Genomic DNA, 26,158 nt, shown 5'->3' with positions numbered 1-26,158 from the left:
TAGAGGAGGAGCCAGCTCACATCACATTTTGTCATAACAAAATGCATATGTGTGTGTAAATCTCTTTACAGGATGCCATGGATGCACATTTCCTGTCACAAGTGCCCACATCTTAAACGCCATTCGAAACTTTTCATCTAATCAATAAGAAAACTTAGCCACACAACCCAGTTTTACTGCCAAATAATCTTTATTGGGTTATCTGCATAAACATGCATACAATATAGAAACAAGATTGTAAAGTATAATCACATCCATCAAACCAACTCATCTCGACACAGTTCAGCCGCTTATACCGTTTAGCTGTTCCTTCTCCTACCACCTTGTCACACAATCTCCTGGCAGAGCTGCAACTGCGGGAGAAACGAAAAACTTGGGTCAGTTTAGAAAAAATGACTGGAAAATTCTTCCCCAGCTTCCAAGGAAATTAACTAAAGTTCCAGAAGATAGTATCACTCAGGAATCCTTCTAGTCCCAACAATCCCACAATTAGTCCCCTATAATTGAAAATGTTCTCTCCTCTCGTGACCCTGTGCTGTTCCCTTTTGAAGCACTACAATAAGTTCATGGTCACATTGTGCTTTAGCCCCTGTGTTCATGTTCTGCTGATGTTTGTAAGATACCTGTGGCATGAAACTGTCAGGGCGGAATTTTACGATAAGAATTGTAAGTGCCGAACGAGCTAGAAAATGGGAGAGAATCGCGCCGGTTTTTTGGGGGAGCAGCAAGTCACAATCTTATGGCTCTTAGTCCAAAAAAGAGCCAAGATGTGATTCTTGTCAGTAGCGCGGGGGGGGGGGGGGGCTAATCTTGCCAGTGAAGCCGGCTGCTGAGCCCTTGGGATGCCATTGTGCAGATGCCCCAATCTCCCAGTGTACTGGGAGATCTGCCGTCAACCCCCCGAGCAGACCTCGGGAGCCCCCCCCACCACCACCTGCTGATTGCTCTCTGAACTGATCTCCACCAAGCTATGGACATTGGGATTCCCCCGACCCCAATGATCCGCTTTGCAGAGTTCCCTCAGCCCCCCGATTTCCCCCATTACAAAGTTCCCCCAGCACCCCGCATCACCCCCATTGCAGAATTCTCCCCATCCCCGCAATCGCCACCCCTGCAGAGTTCCTCCCTTCCTTCTTCCCCCTACCCCTCATCCTGTTGAACTCTCACTTCCCCTCAGGCCCCACTCCCTTGGCACTGCCAGGATGCCCAGAGGACAGCAGAACTGCCCAACCCTGCCTCCGACCACCCAGGGGTTGCAATGGCCTTTGGTCCTACCGGCAAGGCCATCACATCTGGTCTACCCTGATGGAGACCAGCTGTGATTCTCGTCAGAGAGGACCTTAACCACCGAGCAGGTCATTTCAATTGAGCATCTGGGACTCACTAATGACATTTAAATGATATCATTAACATTGAAATCAGCTTCCGGCAAAACAGCGAGAAACCAGGTGCGAACCTGATTTTTCTCCCCTCGCCCTATCTTACTGGCTCGCCACGCCAGCCAATCTGCATGGTGAGCCGGTAAGATTGTGCCCTTAGAATTTCATACACGTGGTAAATGCAGTCATTCCATGCTTAAATAATGTGTGTATTGTAAAATCAGCACACAATGTTACTGCCTTATTTCCACTTGCACTCTAATTAAGGCTCCATTCTGCGGGTGCTGGAATAACCTTATAATTTTCCACTTCAAAGCAAAGCTGTTTTAGATGGCTTTCTGTAGTAAAAAATGAGACATTAGTGGTCAAATTTTCCCATTCAGCACTCCATGGGATTTGTAGTGGGCGAGGGGTGGACTATGGAAAGATCCATTGACCTCAGGTAGGATTTTCTGGTTTTGGGGTGAACACGGCCAGAAAATCCCACCTTGGGTTCTGTGGGTAATACAAGAAAAGTGATTAACTGTTCAATTTTTAAAATAGTCCTTTACATGTTGAGTAAAATGCATTGGGTGATGTCAACAAAATATAAATCTACTGGAGGGCAACAAAAAAAGTCTTAATTGTAATTCTGTTACTCTTCGATCATTACTTCTTTTAGCTACTTGAGGCCATGAGTAAAGAAGCTGGGGTCAAACAGAACAGTCTCCAAGTAGATGGAGGAATGACCACTAACAAGATAATGATGCAACTTCAAGCAGATATTCTTTCCATACCAGTAGGTAAGAATCTAAGCTTCACTCTTTTGGTCCCTGCACAAAAAATCTAATCTGAGCAATCAAGTAATGCATAATTTTCTTCCAGAGCCATTAGGAAATGGGCAGTATTATTGCCCTTCCTAAAATATGAATCATTCTGAAAAGAATGGCGGCTACATAGCATTACAGTGGGTTGAATATAGTTTCATACAAATTATCTAGACTATTTTTGTTAATTTAATGAAGATTATGCAATCTGAGTCTTACCTACAGACTGTGGATGAAGTGTGATGATACTGTGCCTTTAAGAAATGTTTTTTAATCATGTTTCTCTGCAGGTTTTCAAATAGGCCCTGGTGTTTTATTGTTGCCGAACTGTCTGGAAGCGGTGATTTCTAATTGTTGCTGAAGCAATGTGATGGACATGATGCTGAATTTAATCGGGACTAATGCAGATTTATGGTCCCTTGCAGATTGTTAAGTGAAGCTTAATTGTGGCTGATTGACAGTTTATGTCATGTGGCTCGGGACAGCTATGCCTCAGGAAAAAGTCCAGTCATTTTGCTAAGAAGCTGTTTGGACTTGAAACAGAAAGCAGTGTTTCTTGTTTCCCTCTCCCTGAAGTTGGAAATTCTGCTGTCTGTGAGTTACTGTTACAAATGAGTGGAAGAAGGCAGTGTGTTTCTATCTCTCTCTCTCTGTTGAAAGACTGTGAAGCCTCAGAGTTTTAATTCTACGTTTCAAAGGACCAATTCACATCAGGTGTTAAACAGCTGCAAGATCCAGCATCACATGAGCATACTTTTTTTGTGCCATGTATCATGCTTGAAACTTGTAATTGGTAAAAGCTATGCTGATTTTTCTTACTATACATTGACTGAGTTCTTAAGTAAACGTTGTTTGGTAAACGTTTCCTCGTGGATCACCTGAATTATATCTGGGGTGAAACACCTTATGCTTACCCGTGCCAAGATCAATGTGCAAAACTTCGGTCTGGATTAACTTCATAAGACACCTTGGAGTTTCTGGCCTGGGTCATAGCGGAAGGCACTGGGGTAAACCTTCTGGAGGAGTTTTCTCCATTTCCTCCAGATCAGTGAAAACCTTGGAGAAACAGTGGAAATACTAGATTGACAGTAACAGTATTTACTACAAAGTAAAAAGGTAATAAGATTAAACTAAAGTTGTTGACTTTTTTCAATAGCAGTCAACATTTGAAAGCTACCACAAACATATTGTGGTACTGTTCCTTAGTTTAAAGTTGACCATGTAAGGAGTCGCTTTGGGAATGGTGACCCTTGAGGTAGTGCTTGTTCCTCCAAATTGGATTCTATTTCAATTGCTCTTGCTAACATTTGGAGCTTGCTATGGATAGCCAACTGATCCTCTCCTTTTCGCATCATAAACTCTGGAATTTTTAATGGTCTATTCTACCAAATGTATCACTGGTTCATCTAATCCTATGATTAAACGCCGCCAACTACATTAATCATACTGTGTTGCAAATGTCCTTGGATGTTGCGCATTTAAAGGGTGGGAGATGGTTGTTTTCTTCTTTTGCATATCATGTGCTGTGTTACTTGTAGAATTGTGTTCAAAGTTTGACACAGCTCTGCCTGTGGATATATTGGTTCATATTTTTTGCAACTGCAGGTGCATTCCTAATTATTTGATTTGGTTCAACCAACATCAATTTGCATTTAAATGGCACCCTTTAATGCAGTAAGAAGTCCAAAGGTGTTTCGTAGGAGCATTATCAAAACAAAGATTTATTGCCACAAGAGGAGAAACAAGGGCAGATGAGAAAATGCTTGGTCAAAGATGGATTTTAAGGAGCATTTTGGGGGAGGTAGAAAAGCAGGGAGAATTAGACAGAAAACTTCAGAGCTTGGACCCCAGGCAGCTGAAGGCTCGACCGCCAGTGGTGGATCAGTTAAAATCGGGGTTGGTCATGTGTCCAGAATTGGAGTATTGTAGATTTCTCGGAAGGTTGTAGGACTGGAGGAGATGACATAGTTAGGGAATGGAGAGGGCACGGTGGGATTTTAAAATCAAGACAATGGCCTGAAACGTCTGATATAAATAACAATGTATATAAATGATTTGGATGCAGGGGTAGCACAGCCAAATTTGCCGATGGCACTAAAATAGGTGTTGATAGCTGTTAATAAGTTGTGATAATGAAATATGAAATTTACAAAAGAATATGGACAGATTAAGTGAATGGGACAAAGTTTGTCAGATGGAATTTAACGGTGATAAAAAAAGTTATCCATTTTGGTAGGAAAAATACAAAAGCAAATTATTATCTAAATGGAGAGAAACTTCAGAGTTCTCTGGTGCAGAGGGATCTGGGTGTCCTCGTGCATGCATCACAGAAATCTAGCATGCAGGTAATAAGGAAGACAAATGGAATTTTGGCATTTATTGTTTAAAAAAATAGAATATAAAAGTAGTGAAGTGTTGCTGCTACTGTACAAAGCATTAGTGAGACCACACTTAGAATATTGTGTACAGTTTTGGACCCTTACTTGAGGAGGGATGTAGTGACATTGGAGGTGGTTCAGAGGTGGGTCACTAGTTTCACTAGATTCCAGATATGAGGGGTTTGTCGAATGAAGAGAGATTGGGCAGTTTAGGTCTAAACTCCCTCGAGTTTAGAAGAATGAGAGGAGACCTAAGTGAGGTGCATAAGATGATAAGGGGGATTGACAAAGTAAATGTGGAGAGATGCTTCCTTTTGTAGGGTAATCTAGAACAAAAGGTCATAGTTTTAGGATAAGAGGTAGCAGAATTAAAACAGAGATGAGGAGAAATTGTTTCTCTCGAAGGATTGTGAGCCTGTAGAATTCACTACCCCAGAGCATGTTGGATGCCGGGACTTTGAGTAAATTTAAGGAAGAGGTGGGCAGATTTTTAATTAGTAAGGGTATGAAGGGCCATAGTGAATGGGCAGGGAAGTGGAATTGAGGCCAAGATGAGATAAGCCATGATTATTGAATGGCAGAGCAGGCTCGAGGGGCTAAATTGTCTTTTCTGGCTCCAAGTTCTTATGATTCTTAAGATACGATTCTTATATCATGAGTGCCAAATGACTCAATGGAAGTTGCTGATGCAGGTCAAGGCACTGAGTAAGTCCCAAAGCATGCATATCACAGTGCTTATCTGAGAACTTTAAACTTCCAGTTGACAGTTAATGCTGTCTGGACTGCTCTGGATTCCCTAGGACAGTTAAATGAGTTGGCCACAACCACGCAGTCATAAGCTGCTTGTTGTCCGATCCTTACCCTGGTTTATTCATTGATTTACTTAGAGCTGTACCCAGCAAGCATAAAGCCCCCTACAAACCTCACTGACTAACATGAAATAGTCTGCTCTTTGAGCTGATATGGAGCGTAGCAACTTGTGTCATTGCACCTACATTTACAAACAATGTACTAATAATCTAAACACACAGCAAGCAAGTTTTTTCTTCTTTCAGTAAAACCAGCTATGGCGGAAACAACAGCTCTAGGTGCTGCTATGGCAGCTGGTGCTGCAGATGGTGTTGGAGTGTGGAGTCTGTCTCCTGACGGGAACTCAGCAGTCGTATGGGAGAGGTTTGAGCCACAGATAGACCCTGAAGGTAAGAAAATGTTTATCCTGAAACACTTTTCCGAAAGTGTTCAATGTTTTAAATTATAGTGCTTCACTTTTTTGTTATTTAGAGAAATGTATTATTATAATAGTAGAATTACTGTTTAAAATGCAACAAGCAGCATACTATAATCCTTATTTTGGCATTCTGCACATGCCAATGAAAATAAGCAAGAATCTGACAATAATGAACACTTTTAGAATTTATAACAAACACCCTGGTCAGTTTTTTGGGCTGCTTCTTATTGGCATCTGCAGGGTGCTTCCATTTGGAAAAAAATGGAAGATTTTACAGATAATCTTTAAATGTTAAGCTCTGTGGTAAAATAAAATTAAAATTGTGTTCCAGTAAATTCCAAAAGCTTACAAAATTTTACAAGTATGAAATGATCATCTTGTGATAATGTGCACTCTTTGGTGCAATAAAAGCAAAGGTTTGGTGTAATGGTAAAAAAGCAGATGAGAATGGGTATCCATGACCTGCAATTCTGCCAATGTGATAAATGAGTCAGTCCCGTTCAGCTAATTTATTTTCTGCAGCAGGGATCCAGATTTGCCAGCTGCCCCCGTGTATTCCAACCAAGATTTTGGTTTAATATTTTAGGCCAAACAGTACACAAGATATACAAATTGTAATAGAAACATACAACTTAAACAGTGGTTTAAAAGTACTGCCCATCAACAATTGATGGAAACAATTCCCTGCCAGTTTTAATTTGTGAAGCTTCTTGATGTGTTTTTTGTTATGATAAAAGTGCTAGCAAAGTTTAGTTTGAATTTACTATTCTGGTTATTGTGTTCTATCTGCACTCAAATCAATTGAATTTCTTTCTGTGAAGACAATATTTCTTTAAATGTATATCATCATGCACATATTTGTACAAAACATAAAAGATATTTTGCAAATGGAGAGTTAATTGATCCTGTGATATCAAGAATTAAAAGTACGAAAGCTCTGAATTTCATATCTAAATCAATGAAGTTTTCAGCAGAGTCCCCCACTTGGCATCATACAATACCAGAAACCATCCAGCCCTACCATCGTTCCCTGTGTTATTTAGTGCCAGGATCATAGAGGGTTGTAGGGACTCCCTACAGGAATGAATATTGCAGTCCTCCATCCCTGGAAGACTCAGCATAGAAGCACAGGTGTTTGAGTCCATAGTCAATGGTTGAGTTCAGCGATATAGAGTATTTGAGCTCCTACTCCTTAAGACCTCTTGTCTGGCCTCCCCAAGCCGACAAACCGGTAAGTATGGGTAATGGTCACCTCCTCCCGTATGATGCATTGCTCCAGGCAACCCTGCTGATGCCCAAGTATTTGGAAGGGAATTAGCGCTGCATTGGAACCCCTGACTTCCATTACGAATCTCAAAGATCAGGCTGAGAAGTTGCTGACGATCAACGACACAGAGACCTGTTGCCCAAGGACAAATCTGCCAGCTTATCTCAGGGCCTTGCATGTGAGACAACAGGTACAGCAAACATACATCAGGATGAAGCCTAACTTATTTCCACACATGCATGTGTGTGCAGACACTTCATTATTTGCATTATATCTTAAATCCACCATTAGAACAATTCCATATGCCCCACACCAAGTTTGTAGCAGTCAGCAGGCTGCCTCTGCCCCTGCTGTGGATATCGGGGCTGCACCAAGGTGTAGTATTAGGGTGAACAAAGTTGAAAAGTTTTGATGTCACCTCAAGGTCTGAGGTTCTCTATCACTGTGAAGAAATTACACTTTTTGGAAACCATTCCAAGGCGGTTGTGAATGTAATGGTCAGATGGAAGCATTTTGGTTTGGATCTTTGCTGTCCACTTATTTTGCAGGTTCAACCTCACACTTTGTGTCCTCTTTTAAGATTAATGTGGGGGGCGATTCTCCCAAAAGTGCTGAATTGACGGCAAAACTGTTCTAGATCGCGACAGTTCTGACAGGTCAGCTTCTCACCTGAATCTCCGCACTCTGTGCAATGCAGAGGGCCCAGTCGTGAATCTCATCAAAAACCCGGGGGGGGCAGGGCCTATTCGCACAGGAGTTTGACAGTTCTGGAGCTCTGTGTATGCGTAGTGGCCCCAAACTGTCAAACTCCCGTTTGCTGGCCAGCCCGGGGCCCCCACAATGTTGCCCCTCCAGGCCCCCCCACGACCCGACCACGGCCCCCACAACAATTCCCGGGCCAGCCCTGACACCCCCCCCATCCCGGAGTGCCCCAAAGCCCAGGCCCCACCCCCTGGCAATGGCAATCCCCCTTCCCCCCCGTCCCAATCGCTGCCCTCCCTCCATCCCAGACCGATCCCAATGTAGAGTGGCAGCAGGACCCCCCCACCCCCACCAATCGTACCTAGCCCCCCCCCCACAATGTCCCCCTTTAGCACTGCCTGCTGCCCGATGGGTAGTGCCAAGGTGCCCCCTGGGCATGGGCACTTTGTCCCTTGGGCACAGGCTGGCACTGCCAGGGGGCACCATCCCCCACCGCCCAAACCCCTGGGGGGCCCTGATTGTCTCACCCTTCATTCCGGTGGGGTCTCCTGCTAGCTCCCCGAACGTGAGGAGCTAATCTGAACCCCACTGGAATGAAGTACCCCTGGCGGGGTGGGAGATTCGATCGGGACCCGATAATTAGCAAATCTACATATTTAAAATAGATTTTAAAAGACTTTAATGACTTACCTGCCTTCCTACTGGTTTCCAGTGTGGTCTGGCCGGCGACTGCTCGCCGGCTCTGAGGGATGTGCATGTGTTCCCCGCACATGCGCAAATCCCCGTTCAAGGCCGCAGACACGCGTCTCCCGGCCGGACCCACCAGAAAAATTCACTGAGGACGTAGGAGCCATGTTAGCTCCCAGGGAACCATGCACACACATGCAGCATTTGCTTTTGATGGTCGCATACCAACTGCACGTTGATGGAATGGATGCCCTTACAGTTGATGAACATCAAGGGCTGCTGCCAGGGCCCGCATAGTCACATGACTGCAGTGCATTGCTCCCTGCACTCCTGGGAACATAAAGTCAAACCTGTGAATCTCTGATCCTGCCTAGCCTCAGCCACAGCAAAGTTATACATAATGATTAACCCTCCTGTAAAAGGCATTGGTCACCACCTGAATGCACCAATGTGCTGCTGACGGTGAAACGCTGCACTCGTCCCCAGTTGCTGAATGCAGGAGCTAAGGCATGTAAAATATAGTAAATCGTGGTGAAAACCTCAAGACCAGACATGGAACAGTTTTGGACAATGGGGATTTTAAAGAAGAGATGAAAATGGTGGAAGGAGCAAGCAGTAAGGGGAGACACCATGGTGTGATTTGGTGATGAGAACCACATTGCCACTGTATCAATTTGGGTGGGCAGATAGGAAGTATGATCAGCTGTGTAGGGTTTGGTAAGAGGTAAGCTCTTTTCCATCTGTGAACCAAATTTCAGTGAATTAAGTTAATGCACTCTTGCACAAAAATCTTTTTGGGTGGCAAGGGTCTTGTTATCATGTGAATAAACATTATGGAGGGAAGTATTGAGACAAGTGATGATCATTGATTACCTGCCTGAGCTCAAGGGGGCAGGTATTGAATGTATGTTACATAACTACCAACCTAGCTGGTGAGAAATCCTATAGATCAATAAAAGATCACTTTATTCATTTCATAATTGCTTTGGGGGCATTCCTAATGGACATGCCAATAGATAATAGTTTTCAAAGTAATATTCAGATGACTTAATGAATACTATTTTAAATCTTCAGAGAGCAACAAACATTTTGCTAAGTGGAAGCTAGCTGTAGAAAAATCAAGAGGCTGGGAAAAAGCAAACGATGACACTGGTAAGAATTTATTTTCGTAATGTCCAATGGGATTATGGTTAATACTGAGCAAGGTTGTGACAAGGTACACAATGACATCATAAATTTTCAGAATGGGTGTGTAAAGGGCAATTTCTTTTCAATGTAGTAAGCATGAGATAGTGCATTTGATAGAAGGAATAAAGAGGCTGCATAGTCCATGGAAAATTAGAATCAGGATTTATCGTTAAAAGTATCAATACAAATTAAAAATGTTCTAAAATACAAACTTAAACACGGGTTTGTTTCTAACGGGATACATTTCAAAAGCTGAAGATTATGTCAAGTTTATACGGAACCTTGGTGAGATCACAGTGAACGGTTTTGGTTTCTATATTACAGAAAGGATATTGAGGCAGTAGAGAAGTTGGGAAAAAATTGCAAGAACATACTTGACCTAAGATATTATAACTATAGGAAATGCTGAACAAATTGGGATTCTTCTCTAGAAAAGAGAAGGCTCAGGAGTAATCTATCATAGGTCTTTAAAATTATGAATGGGTTTGATAGGGTTGAGAAAGCAACAACGTTTTCGCTTGTTGAGCAGTCCAAAACTAGCGGCTGCATTTATTAGATAATCATTAATAAATCCAGTAAGGAACTCCGGAGAAATTTCTTGCCCAAAGAGTTGTTAAAATGTGGAACTTGCCACCATATGCACTTTATAACATGATCTTCAACTGACATGAACTTCTGTAATATCTTTGTAGGAAATTCCCAAGAAAAGGATATACCTTGTTGAATGTGATGTAACTGAGTTTTTTAAAAGTCATAGTCACTACTGAATAACCTCTCTTGTCCAGAAAAATGAACCTTACTTCCTGGTTTGCTCGTGTGCTTGGTGGTATCATTGCTACTGGGCAGTTAGAAATCCTGTAGACTTAGCATCACAATCAAACACCAGGAAAAGAAAAATCAATGCCATAGAGATCGCTGTATCTTTGGCAGCTTTCTTCGAGGTCAGTGGTGAGTGTCAGCAATTTTCTGCTGACAGCATATTAAAAAAATCATATCATTAGATGGAAGAAAATTGGAAGTATGAGATCCTTTGGGTTATACCTTCTCACTACCAAGTAGCTGGTTATAGAGTGAATTTAAACTTAAAATTTAAATTCATGCATTTAAAGTATAAAGTCACCTTTAAATATGTACTTAACAGACTATGCAGAGAGAGAGAGAATTTGCTGGTATTTAACTGCAGATTTCTTTTTATCCTGCAGTATAACGTTGCTGACTTTTATTACCTTGATCACTTCTCAAGAACATGGAACACACTCAATGAGCAGACGTGCAAATAACTGCTGTTCATGCAAAAAAATCAGAAGTTGAATAAATTTCTTTCCTGGCAGACCAGACTAGTTGTTATTTAAATTGCTGAAGCTTCACTCTTTAGTCAGGAGACGGGAATGGATAATTGGCAGGTACTCTAATAAGAACATAAGAACATAAGAAATAGGAGCAGGAGTAGGCCATCTAGCCCCTCGAGCCTGCCCCGCCATTCAATAAGATCATGGCTGATCTGACGTGGATCAGTACCACTTACCCGCCTGATCCCCATAACCCTTAATTCCCTTACCGATCAGGAATCCATCCATCCGCGCTTTAAACATATTCAGCGAGGTAGCCTCCACCACCTCAGTGGGCAGAGAATTCCAGAGATTCACCACCCTCTGGGAGAAGAAGTTCCTCCTCAACTCTGTCTTAAACCGACCCCCCTTTATTTTGAGGCTGTGTCCTCTAGTTTTAACTTCCTTACTAAGTGGAAAGAATCTCTCCGCCTCCACCCTATCCAGCCCCCGCATTATCTTATAAGTCTCCATAAGATCCCCCCTCATCCTTCTAAACTCCAACGAGTACAAACCCAATCTCCTCAGCCTCTCCTCATAATCCAAACCCCTCATCTCCGGTATCAACCTGGTGAACCTTCTCTGCACTCCCTCCAATGCCAATATATCCTTCCTCATATAAGGGGACCAATACTGCACACAGTATTCCAGCTGCGGCCTCACCAATGCCCTGTACAGGTGCATCAAGACATCCCTGCTTTTATATTCTATCCCCTTCGCAATATAGGCCAACATCCCATTTGCCTTCTTGATCACCTGTTGTACCTGCAGACTGGGCCTTTGCGTCTCATGCACAAGGACCCCCAGGTCCCTTTGCACGGTAGCATGTTTTAATTTGTTTCCATTGAGATAGTAATCCCATTTGTTATTATTTCCTCCAAAGTGTATAACCTCGCATTTCTCAACGTTATACTCCATTTGCCATATCCTCGCCCACTCACTCAGCCTGTCCAAATCTCTCTGCAGATCTTCTCCGTCCTCCACACGATTCACTTTTCCACTTATCTTTGTGTCGTCTGCAAACTTCGTTACCCTACACTCCGTCCCCTCCTCCAGATCATCTATATAAATGGTAAATAGTTGCGGCCCGAGTACCGATCCCTGCGGCACGCCACTAGTTACCTTCCTCCAACCGGAAAAACACCCATTTATTCCGACTCTTTGCTTCCTGTCGGATAGCCAGTCCCCAATCCACTTTAACACACTACCCCCAACTCCGTGTGCCCTAATCTTCTTCAGCAGCCTTTTATGGGGCACCTTATCAAACGCCTTTTGGAAATCCAAAAACACCGCATCCACCAGTTCTCCTCCATCAACCGCCCTAGTCACATCTTCATAAAAATCCAACATGTTCGTCAAGCACGACTTTCCCCTCATGAATCCATGCTGCGTCTGATTGATCGAACCATTTCTATCCAGATGCTCTGCTATCTCCTCTTTAATAATGGATTCCAGCATTTTCCCTACTACAGACGTTAAGCTGACCGGCCTTTTGTCTCCTTCCTTTTTTAAACAGCGGCATAACATTAGCCGTTTTCCAATCAACCGGCACTACCCCAGAATGCAACGAGTTTTGATAAATAATCACTAACGCATCCACTATTACCTCTGACATTTCTTTCAATACCCTGGGATGCATTCCATCCGGACCCGGGGACTTGTCCACCTTCAGTCCCATTAGTCTACCCAGCACTGCCTCTCTGGTAGCATTAATTGTATTAAGTATTTCTCCTGCTGCCAACCCTCTATCGTTAATATTTGGCAAACTATTTGTGTCCTCCACCGTGAAGACCGACACAAAAAACTTATTTAAAGACTCAGCCATATCCTCATTTCCCACTATTAACTCCCCCCTCTCGTCCTCCAAGGGTCCAACATTCACTCTAGCCACTCTATTCCTTTTTATATATTTATAAAAACTTTTACTATCATTTTTTATATTAATTGCTAGCCTAGCTTCATAGTCTATCCTTCCTTTCTTTATCGCTTTCTTAGTCTCTCTTTGTTGTTTCTTAAATTTTTCCCAATCACTTGTTTCTCCACTATTTTTGGCCACTCTGTACGCAGCTGTTTTTATTTTAATACTCTCCTTTATTTCCTTCGTTATCCACGGCTGGTTCTCCCTTTTCTTACAATCCTTGTTTTTTGCTGGAATATATTTTTGCTGAGAACTGAAAAGGATCTCCTTAAAAATCCTCCACTGTTCCTCAGCTATCCTACCTGCCAGCCTGCTCTCCCAGTCTACTTTAGCCAATTCATCCCTCATCCTATCATATTTCCCTCTGTTCAAACAGAGGACACTGGTTTGGGACCAAACTTTCTCCTCTTCCATCTGAATCAGAAATTCGACCATATTGTGGTCACTAGACCCAAGAGGGTCCTTCACAATAAGATCCTTAATTCTACCTACCTCGTTACACAATACCAGATCCAAAATAGCTCGTTCCCTCGTCGGTTCCGTAACATGCTGTTCAAGGAAACTATCCCGACAGCATTCTAAGAACTCTTCCTCCATTCCACCCTTACCGACTTGAGTCTGCCAGTCAATGTGCATGTTGAAGTCCCCCATGATTATTGCCGTTCCGTTTTTACACGCATCCCTTATCTGCTTGTTTATAGCCCTCCCTACCTCAACATTATTATTTGGGGGCCTATATACCACACCTACTAGTGTCTTTCTCCCTCTACTATTCCTCATCTCTACCCATAATGATTCCACGTTTTGTTCCTCAGAGCCTATGTCATCCCTCAGTACTACCCTGATATTATCTCTTATTAATAGCGCGACCCCACCACCTTTTCCTTCCTGTCTATTCTTCCTAAACGCCTGATACCCCTGGATATTCATCTCCCAGTCCTGGTCACCTTTCAGCCACGTTTCTGTAATGGCCACTAGATCGTACCCACTTGTGCTGATTTGCACCATCAACTCATTTACCTTGTTCCGAATGCTTCGTGCATTCAGGCAAAGTGTCCTTATTCCAGCTTTTATCTGGACCCGCTTTGATGAGTCGCGAACACCCTCTCCCTCTACTCCCTTATCTAAATTACCCTAATAGCTCACTACGACCAATAGTGCCCACAAGGATCTGTGTTGGCACTTCAATAGTTGACCAGACTTGTTAAAGACGTAAATAATGGGATAGAAAGCCCCATCCACACTTGTCCAAAGATAGATGACATTGTAAGAAAGTAGATGGAATCATATAATTACAGAGAGCTATTAACAGATTAAATGAATGATCAAAAATGTGGCAAATAAATTTCAATGTAGGAATTGTGGTCATTCACATTGGACCTAAAGCAGATAGATCAGGTTACTTTCTAAATGGTAAAAAGCTAGAAACAATAGAAATCCAAAGTAACTGGAGAGGTCCATGTACATACATCTTTAAATTGTCATGGACGTACGAAAAATCAAAAAGGCATGCTGCCCTTTTGTATTCTAGTCCTCTGGATATATTGATTTGAAGTTTTGCTGCAGTCGTACAAAGCCCTGTTTAGACTGTACCTGAGGTACTATGTTCAGTCTGGCCATCACCCCTTAGAAAGGAAGTATTGGTCTTGGAACAAGTAGATTTCGCCTCGTGTAGAACAAGTAGACTTCCCAAGTTGACATTCTCCTCGTGTCTGCGTGGGTTTCCTCCGGGTGCTCCGGTTTCCTCCCACAGTCCAAAGATGTGCGGGTTAGGTTGATTGGCTATGCTAAAATTGCCCCTTAGTGTCCTGAGATGCGTAGGTTGGAGGGATTAGTGGGTAAATGTGTAGGGATATGGGGGTAGGGCCAGGGTGGGATTGTGGTCGGTGCAGACTCGATGGGCCGAATGGCCTGTTTCTGCACTGTAGGGTTTCTATGATTTCTATGATTTCATAGAATGATAACTGGACTCCCAAGAGTAAAATTATGAGAAGAAATTAAACAAACTAGGAATTTTATCCCCTGACATTTGGAATGTTAAGGGATGATTTAGAATTTTCAAGATGTTAGAGGGAACTGATGAGTTATAAAGAGAAGTTATTTCAGCTGGTTGGGGAGTCAGATTAGAGCCAGATTTTTTGGGAGTGAAATTAGGAAACACTTCTAGACACTAAGGGTAGAAAGGCTTGGAATTCTCTTCTGCAAACACCTATTGATGCTCGGTCAATTCTTAATTATAAATAGGGAATTTTATTTAACCAAAGGTATTAAAGGATATATGGCAAAGGTGGATATATGGAATTTGGTTACAAATCAGCCATGATCTCATTGAATGGTAGAGGAGGCTTGAAGGCTAAATTGCCCTCCTAATTTCTTATTAAGATCTCAGTTTGTTTCTATGGATTAACCATGATTAATATACTCCCTTATAACCAGTCAGTTGTTATTTTGTATTTAGTTGCACAGTTCAGGTAATAAGTAAATTTAATGAATTAAATATTGGAACAATTATTAAAATGAAAATTATTAGATTTTGGGGGGGCTTACCTCAAACCCTGTGATGTAAATTGTGAACTGGATTTATTTGTTAACTGCTGTTTTTGCCATTTCTACAGAGATTCCACTTACTTGCTGCCAGTCTTACAGTTTGGGATTGCGGGTGATTGAGCGGTTTGGATTAGAAATTGGCGAGCTGTAAGAAGACAGAGGGTGGTGGTTGATGGGAAATGTTCATCCTGGAGTTCAGTTACTAGTGGTGTATCGCAAGGATCTGTTTTGGGGCCACTGCTGTTTGTCATTTTTATAAATGACCTGCATGAGGGCGCAGAAGGATGGGTTAGTAAATTTGCGGATGACACTAAAGTCAGTGGAGTTGTGGACAGTGCGGAAGGATGTTGCAGGTTACAGAGGACATAGATAAGCTGCAGAGCTGGGCTGAGAGGTGGCAAATGGAGTTTAATGCGGAAAAGAGTGAGGTGATTCACTTTGGAAGGAGTAACATGAATACAGAGTACTGGGCTAATGGTAAGATACTTGGTAGTGTGGATGAGCAGAGAGATCTCGGTGTCCATGTGCATAGATCCCTGAAATTTGGCACCCAGGTTGATAGGGTTGTTAAGAAGGCGTACGGAGTGTTAGCTTTTATTGGTAGAGGGATTGAGTTTTGGAGCCTTGAGGTCATGTTGCAGCTGTACAAAACTCTGGTGTGGCCCCACTTGGAGTATTGCGTACAGTTCTGGTCACCGCATTATAGGAAGGATGTGGAAGCATTGGAAAGGGTGCAGAGGAGATTTACCAGGATGTTGCCTGGTATGGTGGGAAGGTCTTATGAGGAAAGGCTGAGGGACTTGAGGCTGTTTTCGCTAGAGAGAAGAAGGTTAAGAGGTGACTTAATGGAGGCATACAAGATGATCAGAGGAATAGATAGGGTGGACAGTGAGAGCCTTTTTCCTTGAATGGTGATGGCTAGCACGAGGGGACATAGCTTTAAATTGAGGGGTGATAGATATTGTTTGTTTATTACTATTTGTGATTTTTATAAATGACTTGGAGGAGGGGGCTGAAGGGTGGATCAGTAAATTTGCGGATGACACCAAGATTGGTGGAGTAGTGGATGAGGTTGTAGGCTGCAAAGAGACATTGATAGGATGCAGAGCTGGGCCGAAAAATGGCAGATGGAGTTTAACCCTAATAAGTGCGAGGTGATTCATTTTGGTAGGACAAATTTGAATGCGGATTACAGGGTCAAAGGTAGGGTTCTGAGGAATGTGGAGGAACAGAGAGATCTTGGGGTTCATATCCACAGAAATCTGAAGGTTGCCATTCAAGTGGATAGAGCCGTGAAGAAGGCCTATAATGTGTTAGCGTTTATTAACAGGGGGTTTGAGTTTAAAAGCCGTAGGGTTATGCTGCAACTGTACAGGACCTTGGTGAGACCACATTTGGAATATTGTGTGCAGTTCTGGTCACCTCACTATAAGAAGGATGTGGAAGCACTGGAAAGTGTGCAAAGGAGATTTACCAGGATGCTGCCTGGTTTGGAGGGTAGGTCTTATGAGGAAAGGTTGAGGGAGCTAGGGCTTTTCTCTTTAGAGCGGAGGAGGTTGAGAGGAGACTTAATAGAGGTTTATAAGATAATGAGGGGGAAAGATAGTGGATGTTCAGAGACTATTTCCTCGGGTGGATGTAGCTGTTACTAGGGGGCATAACTATAAGGTTCGTGGTGGAAGATATAGGAGGGATGTACGAGGTAGGTTCTTTACTCAGAGAGTGGTTGGGGTGTGGAATGGACTGCCTGCTGTGATAGTGGAGTCGGACACTTTAGGAACTTTCAAGCGGTTATTGGATAGGCACGTGGAGCACATTAGAATGATAGGGAGTGGGATAGCTTGATCTTGGTTTCGGAAAAGGTTCGGCACAACATCGTGGGCCGAAGGGCCTGTACTGTGCTGTACTGTTCTATGTTCTATATAGGACAGATGTCAGAGGTAGGTTCTTTACTCAAAGAGTAGTAAGGGCGTGGAATGCCCTGTCTGCAACAGTAGTGGACTCGCCAACATTAAGGGCATTTAAATGGTCATTGGATAAACATATGGATGATATTGGAATACTGTAGGTTAGATGGGTTTCACAGGTCGGCGCAACATCGAGGGCCGAAGGGCCTGTACTGCGCTGTTATGTTCTAGTTGGAGATTGGGGGGAATCTCTGTCATTTTTACCCTATATTCAAATTTTTAACAATTTGCCTTTCAATACAGCAGATTTCACTTGTTTTAAATAACTAGGTGCAATCTGGACGTACTCCAGTCGAGTTGGGGAAAATCCGTAGTGAAATTTTTCTGCTATGTTTCCATTGAGTAACTTGTTCATGTACCAATCAGAAGCATTCCTTTCCTTTTTATACCAGCCATTGGTGAATTTTATTACTTGAGCAGTGTCAGAGAAGTATTTATAAGTGAAATGTTAAGTGTAAATACAGCTTAGATCATATTTTAGTCCTAAGAATATTTTTTCAGGAAGTATGTACCAAGCATAGAAAACAAAACCAAAATTACCAGATTTATAAAAATAGCCAAGATGCAGTGAAAGGATTAAACTTCTTTACTTTTGGAGTTAAAAATATGCCCACTTTTTGACAATATATAATTGAGGATACATAATACATAAATATACATAAATTATTTTGCTTTCCAAGGTCTTAGCTCCAAAAGCTAAGATGGCAAGTTGCACAACAGAGGCAGTCATCTTCTGATGGAAGTTATAAGGCTCTGTAACAGTTACCCCATCAAAGAATTAATACATTATTAGTAAATAATCTTGAGCTGAAAACCCATAAATTGCTCTTTATAATATTAGTGGACAAACATTGAATAGAAAATCAAATAATCCTGGGTTCCAGTTCACTTTCCATTCAGGACCTTTTTTCTACAGTGCCCACGTGATCAGCCAAAACTGTTTGGAAAACTGTACTTAATAATTTATTTATTAATGTCATAAATAGGCTTACATTAACAGTGCAGTGAAGTTACTGTGAAAATCCCCTAGTCGCTACACTCTGGTGCACCTCTCCTGGCAGACAATGATCCAGACTAGTTGTTAATTAAATTGCTGAAGCTTCATTCTTCAGTCAGGAGACAGGCATGGATAATTGGCGGGTACTCTAATAGCTCACTATGACCAGTGGTGTCCACAAGGATCTGTGTTGGCACTTCAATTGTTGACCAGACTTGTTAAAGACGTAAATAATGGGATAGAAAGCCCCACATCCACACTTGTCCAAAGATAGATGACATTGTAAAAAAGTAGATGGAATCATATAATGTTCAGGTACACTGAGGGAGAATTTAGCATGGCCAATGCACCTAACTAGCATGTCTTTCGAACTGTGGGAGGAAACCAAGCAGACACTGGGAGAAGGTGCAGGCTCCGCACAGTGACCCAAGCGGAAATCCCTAGTGCTGTGAGGCAGCAGTGCTAACCACTGTGCCATCGTACCGCCACCCAGATTAGATCGGATAGGCTGACCAAATTATTGTTGGATTTCATTCTACAGATGTTTATGGGTGACTCTGCTGAACCTTTCACCAGCAAAATACAAGTTGATTTTTTAGCTGCAAATTATACAAATTTCTTCTTCTGGGAAGGCCCCAAAACTCCCAAGATGAAATCGAAAGTGATCCGATTAGGACAAAAAGTATCTCATATGAGGCATAATCCACATGAAAGACACTTTAAAAGCTTATTGAATTAAATCTCTGTTCAGGATGTCTACCAGTAGATTGGTGCTGGTACAGATTGTTACTAGTGACGAACCACATTCAACTCGGTGGGGAAAATTGGAAATTGTGGATGCATTGGAGGAAAGTGCCTCCACTTTGAATCTTTGTACTAATGTTGGCATTCACTATTTATAAAGTAAACCAGATCTTGAATTCAGCAAGGTAGATTGTGAAATATTTAGCTTTTGCTCAAATTTGTTAAGTATAAAACCCACATCGGGGGTTTTAATATTTTTGGATCTTGATTCCTGACTTAATTTTATTTCCATGTTTCATTCTAACTTGTCCGTTAGGTGGTGCATTTGCTATAGTACAAATTTTATTGTAACACAGAATGCTTGTGTCTGAGGAGGAAGAAGGGTATTTAATACTAAAAGGCTCGGATTACAGCTGTTGGCAGATGTAACCTAAAGAGCTGTCATGGGAACATCTGCTCTTATATGCAGGGTTTTACTGCCCTTCATGGTTGAGATGCAAAGTGAGCACATAATGGCTGCAGATCTCTGCATCCCACTCAAATAAGTGGAATAAACCCTTTGATGAACTGCAAATCAGTAGCTAAGCCAGGGAGTAGAATAATGTTCCAGAGCAATGTTAATTAACTGGTTTGTCTGTGTCATTAATTGCACTTGTAGGAGCAAACCTGTTTCTCAGGCCTGTAATTCTTCCATTCAGCTTCAGACAACTCTGTAGGTCATTGCCTTAGAGGAAAGTTGAAGCTTTAACCTTACTAATGTGCTGCTGGAAAATCAATATTGATGTGGATGGCTATACTATCACCATAACTCAATGTACACTTGAAAGTCCTTAAGCATTTGCTCTTGGCATCCTGCATCAAAACACACTAGATTTGTGTATGAGGGATGTGCTTTAATAGGAAAAACATGCAGGTTTCATATTATGCCAACAAAACTCTAATATAGACACTTGGTGGCTTGATTTAGAAATTCCTGAACATTTTGATGGATATCCACATTTGTCAGTCACCTGGCAGACAAAAAAAAATGGATAGTGTAATTCACTGTGTATTCTTTTCTTTCTAGGCACTGCAGAATTCCAATAGAGGTAATATAACTGGATAAAAAGATAACATGTAGTGCTTTGTGACATTTTGCCTCCAGATTGGCTAGAAATGCCTGGGAATGCTACAATTTTTAAAGAGCTGATTATTATTTTCTTATCAATTGTGATGTCTGGACACAGAGCATTACTTGAGAGTGCCTTTTTAGGTATTATCAAAATACAAATATATGCAGGTACTTAAATATCAGAACATAATAAAGAAATGGATCTGTGAACTCAGTACAAGAATTGCTGTGGAAAATCAGATGAAGTGGATGAAAAGAAACCCAAGGTGGAGTTACCAAATGTACTGTCTAATATTTATAGTCCAGGACTTGCAGTTTTGTACACACTGAAACTGTGGCTGTCTTTCACTGATTCCTTCCAGATGCTAGTGATTGTAGTAGAGTTGATTTGCAATCATTTGCCCTGCTAAAGCATCCTTTATGATAATATGTCTGCTGACAGGTCAGACGATGAGGACAGAAGTAAATGACAGTTAAATAAAGTTTAAGTTTATTTATTGTCACAAGTAGGCTTACATTAACACTGCAATGAAGTTACTGTGAAAATCCCAGAGTCGCCACACTCCGGTGCCTGTTCGGGTACCATGAGGGAGAATTTTAGCATGGCCAGTACACCTAACGAGCACGGCTTTTGGACTGTGGAAGGAAACCAGAGGACCCAGTGGAAACCCACAAAGAAACAGGGAGAACGTGCAGACAATGACCCAAGCTGGGAATTGAATCTGGTTTCCTGACACTGTGAGGCAGCAATGCTAACTACTGTGTCACTGTGCAAAGGAATGTTTTGAGTTATAAATATTTAAAAGTGCACACCTAAATAAAGACCGAATGGGGTGGGGGAGAACTAATCAGTAGCATAGATGGCCATAACAAAATCTCCAGCAGGTAGGAACACGTGATTACAGTTAGTTCTGAGACTATTAAAACTTAGAATGGCCCTGAGCAAACTTAATGTAGAGCCCTTGAAATGTAGTTATAGGTACTTCTTAATTGGCACATATGAAATTAGCAAAGGTTACTCTTTCCCCATACAGACAAAAAAATCATTTTTTTAAACCAGAGTTGAAGCAATGTGCCGAATATATGAGAACTGGTTCTCAACCAGGGTTCTATTGCCCTCTAGAGTTCACAAAAAGAATTCAAGGGGCCCAACAGAAATAAAAATGATAATATACCAATCAGAACCTAGATCAGGACAAATGATGGTTGAGATGTCTTTTCAATCAAGGAATGCCATCCAATGATGGTGAATCAAAGCTGGGATTTCTGTGCTAACAAAATACTTTTTTTTTAAATTGATGGAGTAGTGCCATTCTGGTGGGGTTTTTTTGAAGTTGCAAACTTGGTTTCACCTTCCTCTTCCGAATCCTTTATTAAACAGCAACATTAATATTTGGAAGACATTATATTATGCATGTATTGTACTACAGAATGAATGTAAACATGGATCTTGAAAAGTGTGTGCAAAGAGTTAATTACCTTTTTTCAAGCTTCAGTCTTTTGCAGTTATGAATAATCCAACAGATAATTCTTGCAGGTCATATAATGCCAGCTATTTAGAGTTCTTTAATCTAAACGGTCAATCAGAAATCCAACAAAGAACTCAAAAACACAAAGTTCTAATTCTTTGTGCAACTTGAATTCCTTTTGAATTATAGGGCTGTTCATCAATCATAGCAGGAGCAACAATAACATTTAATATGTGATGAAAGCGCAGGTTATCTTAATACTCATTAAAAGGAAACCCATGCAGTGCTAATATACTATCTGGAATACTTAACTGTGGTTGCATGATTTAGTATATATACCTAGAAACTGCTGAAAAAATATCAAGCAGCTATTAGACTGACACTGACTTTGGCCATTTTAGTTCTCAGAATGTTTGAAATCCACCTTAAATCTGAGTTACAGCAACTTTTGAAGAATTTATAAACCTATGAGAACAAAGTTTCTGTATTTCTTAAAATCATACAACGTAGTGCATGTGCTACTTTTAAACTTGTTTATAATATAATAAGCAAAGTCTTTTGTAATAATGTCCTATTTTAACAGCTGTCATTATGGCAACCCCATATATTCTTTGCTCTTCACTATTCTTCACAATACAGCATGATTGCTAACCTGGTAAAGCACCAAAATACATTTTTTCATGATTGCCTATTTTTAAAAACGAGCACAAAGTTGTAGTGGTCGGTCAGAAACTTTGCACTTCATCGTTGTAGAACCCTGGCATCAACTGCAGTTTACACATTACTGCTTCCAAAGGTGGTTGGATCTTGAGATAATGCATGGTATATTTAAGGCTTTACCTTTAATCTCGCCACTTCTTTCGCACTAATTAAAGATCAATAAATCCAATTGATGCTGTTGTTCAGGAGTATAATGAGTTTGATTTTAAAATATTTCATTGAATGTTTGTGTCACACTAAATCCCATTCTTCTGAAGTATGGTCAAATCTTTCTCACAATGCCATTGAATTACAGGGCTGTTGATCAATCATGGCAGAAGCATTTAATATGTGATGAAAGCATATTGCAGTGCAAGAATGGCCATTCCTTAAGCCTCTATAAAATTATCCATCAGTATATTTCAGTTTACTCAGCCACTACTCTGCCTGATGAGGCAGTGGACAATTGAACCTCTTCATTCAGTGGATCAGTTGTCAAGATTGTCCGAATAAATGATACATTCATCAATATGTATGAATGTTACAAGTTGTGATTTAGCATACTTTTACTCATGTCATTGAAAATTATTTATAGGAATGAATACAATATGGATTACTTGTAAATCAATATATTTATGCAAACTAGCTATTTTGAACAATACCTTCTTAAGTGAAAGTTGGGGAAATCAATTTTCAAAGAGGAAAAAATGATTTTTTTTTGTAAAATTGATTCTGGATTTTTTATTTACGATGTTGATTTCTATATATAAATATTTTATTTAAAACTTGTACTTATTAATTTGATGAACAATTTAATAAAGATATACACCACCACTTATGTGTTACTGATTTAACTTATTATTGTTCTCCATTGCTGCTTGCCACAAATGAAAAAGGCACATTTCTGTAGAGTAAAGCTTTCTCATATAACTAAAGTTTTAAAGTTTTTAAAGTTTATTTATTAGTGTCACAAGTAGGCTTACTGCAATGCAATACTGCAATGCAGTTATTGTGAAAATCCTCTAGTCACTATTGAACAATGGAGGGTAGAAATTGACTGCAAAATAATATGAAAGAATTAAATTACAAATGTGCTCTTGCTTTTGTTTGGCGCCTGTTCAGGTACACTGGGGGAGAATTTAGCAAGGCCAATGCACCTAACCAGCACATCTTTCGCACTGTGGGAGGAAACCAGAGCATCCGGAGGAAACCCACACAGACACGGGGAGAATATGCAGACTCCGCACAGACGGTGACCCAAGCTGAGAATCGAATCCGGGTCCCTGGTGCTGTGAGGCAACAGTGCTTACCACTATGCCGCCCCTAATTGATGCAAAAGAAAATTTACTACTAAATTTCTGGCTTACCTTTTACCTGCAGCTTATATTTTTTAACATTTATATCTTATATTTTTTTTAATTTCATTTACATACTCTTTATGTTGTCATACTTGCAATTATAAATTCCTTTCAGTGAGTGCAATTATTTAATTTTTGTTTATTACATTTCCAATCGCATCATTTCAAACAAAAGCAAGAGCACATTTGTAATTTAATTCTTTCATTTTTTCATATTATTTTGCAGTCAATTTCTACCCTCCATTGTTTAATAGTTTATTTGGGAACTGTTCTGCAGTATAAAATATTCCAGTTTCTATAATTCTTGTGCACACACCCAATCGAATTTTTAAAGTTTTTGTCCAATCTTTTTTGTCTGATTTGATTAGCCACTTTTCCCCAGCTCATTAACCTTAATTATGTGACTGGCAGAGCCAGTAAAACATGCCTTTGATTTTATAAAGGATTTGGAAGGTGACATGGTAGTCATACTGAACCTTCCAATGGTATTAGCAGGTATGAAGACACACGTTTACATTTTGATCAGGATTGCTCATGATTAGGTTAATTTCTTTAATTGTAATTTAGAATTATTTATCGACGGTGTAGCAGAGTTATAGCATATCCCTTCAGTGCACAGAAAGTACACTATTATACAAAAGTATTCAAATTTGCTTTGCTCATCGATGATCAACTAGTAATTAAAGAAAAAATTTAGCTCTAACTACCTCACAAACTCTTAAACTGAACTATTTAAAAGATGGTTGAGTTAAAATCCATAAATATTACTTCAAACGGTATGTAATCCTAAAAAAAATAGTGTTAACAAAATCTTACAGTAAAGCAAATTTAACAACTTTCAAAAGGAAATCTTATCATAAGGAAATTATCGGCCAGTAAGTTTGACGTCGGTGGTGGGCAAGTTATTGGAAGGTGTGATAAGGGATAGGATCTACAAATATTTGGATAGACAGGGACTTATTAGGGAGAGTCAACATGGCTTTGTGCGTGATAGGTCATGTTTGACCAATCTATTAGAGTTTTTCGAGGAGGTTACCAGGAAAGTGGATGAAGGGAAGGCAGTGGATGTTGTGTACCTGGATTTCAGCAAGGCCTTTGACAAGGTCCCTCATGGGAGGTTAGTTAGGAAGGTTCAGTCGCTAGGTATACATGGGCAGGTAGTAAATTGGATAAGACACTGGCTCAATGGAAGAAGCCAGAGAGTGGTTGTGGAGGATTGCTTCTCTGAGTGGAGGCCTGTGACGAGTGGTGTGCCGCAGGGATCGGTGTTGGGTCCATTGTTGTTTGTCATCTATATCAATGATCTGGATGATAATGTGGTAAATTGGATCAACAAGTTTGCTGATGATACAAAGATTGGAGGTGTAGTGGACAGTGAGGAAGGTTTTCAAAGCTTGCAGAGGGATTTGGACCAACTAGAAAAATGGGCTGAAAAATGGCAAATGGAATTTAACGCAGACAAGTGTGAGATATTGCACTTTGGAAGGACAAACCAAAGAAGAACATACAGGGTAAATGGTAGGACTCTGAAGAGTGCAGTTGAACAGAGGGATCTGGGAATACAGGTACAGAATTCCCTAAAAGTGACGTCACAGGTGGATAGGGTCGTAAAGAGTGCCTTTGGTACATTGGCCTTTATAAATCGGAGTATCGAGTATAAAAGTTGGAGTGTTATGGTAAGGTTATATAAGGCATTGGTGAGGCCGAATTTGGAGTATTGTGTACAGTTTTGGTCACCTAGTTACAGGAAGGATGTAAATAAGATTGAAAGAGTGCAGAGAAGGTTCACAAGGATGTTGCCGGGACTTGAGAAGCTGAGTTACAGAGAGAGATTGAATAGGTTGGGACTTTATTCCCTGGAGCGTAGAAGATTGAGGGGAGATTTGATAGAGGTGTATAAGATTTTGATGGGTATGGATAGAGTGAATGCAAGCAGACTTTTTCCGCTGAGGCTAGGGGAGAAAAAAACCAGAGGGCATGGGTTAAGGGTGAAAGGAGAAAAGTTTAAAGGGAATATTAGGGGGGGCTTCTTCACGCAGAGAGTGGTGGGAGTGTGGAATGAGCTGCCGGATAAAGTGGTAAATGCGGGGTCATTTTTAACATTTAAGAAAAACTTGGACGGGTTCATGGATGAGAGGGGTGTGGAGGGATATGGTCCAAGTGCAGGTCAGTGGGACTAGGCATAAAATGGTTCGGCACAGACAAGAGGGGCCAAAAGGCCTGTTTCTGAGCTGTAATTTTCTATGGTTCATAGATTCCTACAGTGCGGAAGGAGGCCATTTGGCCCATCAAGTCTGCACCAACCACAATCCCACCCAGGCCCTATCCCCATAATCCCATGCCTTTACCCTAGCTAGTCCCCCTGACGGTAAGGGCAATTTAGCA

The 26,158-nt window shown here is 41.1% G+C and overlaps 1 protein-coding gene across 2 annotated transcripts in view; it reads left to right on the top strand.

Annotated features, from left to right (window-relative positions):
• LOC144506419 (glycerol kinase) overlaps window positions 1-23,248 on the top strand; it is a 102,366-nt gene extending 79,118 nt beyond the window's left edge. Inside the window, exons 16-19 of one of the 2 annotated variants that reach the window (XM_078232527.1) lie at window positions 2,041-2,161; window positions 5,619-5,762; window positions 9,522-9,599; window positions 20,203-23,248. In XM_078232527.1, coding sequence (XP_078088653.1) covers window positions 2,041-2,161; window positions 5,619-5,762; window positions 9,522-9,599; window positions 20,203-20,222 — 363 coding nt within the window. In that variant the 3' untranslated portion in view covers window positions 20,223-23,248. Of the gene's footprint in view, window positions 1-2,040; window positions 2,162-5,618; window positions 5,763-9,521; window positions 9,600-10,837; window positions 10,967-20,202 lie in introns of those variants that run through there. The other variant, XM_078232526.1, reaches the window with a different exon arrangement.
• The last annotated feature ends 2,910 nt before the right edge of the window (window positions 23,249-26,158 follow it).

This window comes from Mustelus asterias, chromosome 17 (genome assembly GCF_964213995.1).
Source record: "Mustelus asterias chromosome 17, sMusAst1.hap1.1, whole genome shotgun sequence".
Lineage (NCBI taxonomy): Eukaryota > Metazoa > Chordata > Chondrichthyes > Carcharhiniformes > Triakidae > Mustelus > Mustelus asterias.
Note: the sequence above shows the minus strand (reverse complement) of the source record. Positions and strands in the feature narration are given on the sequence as shown.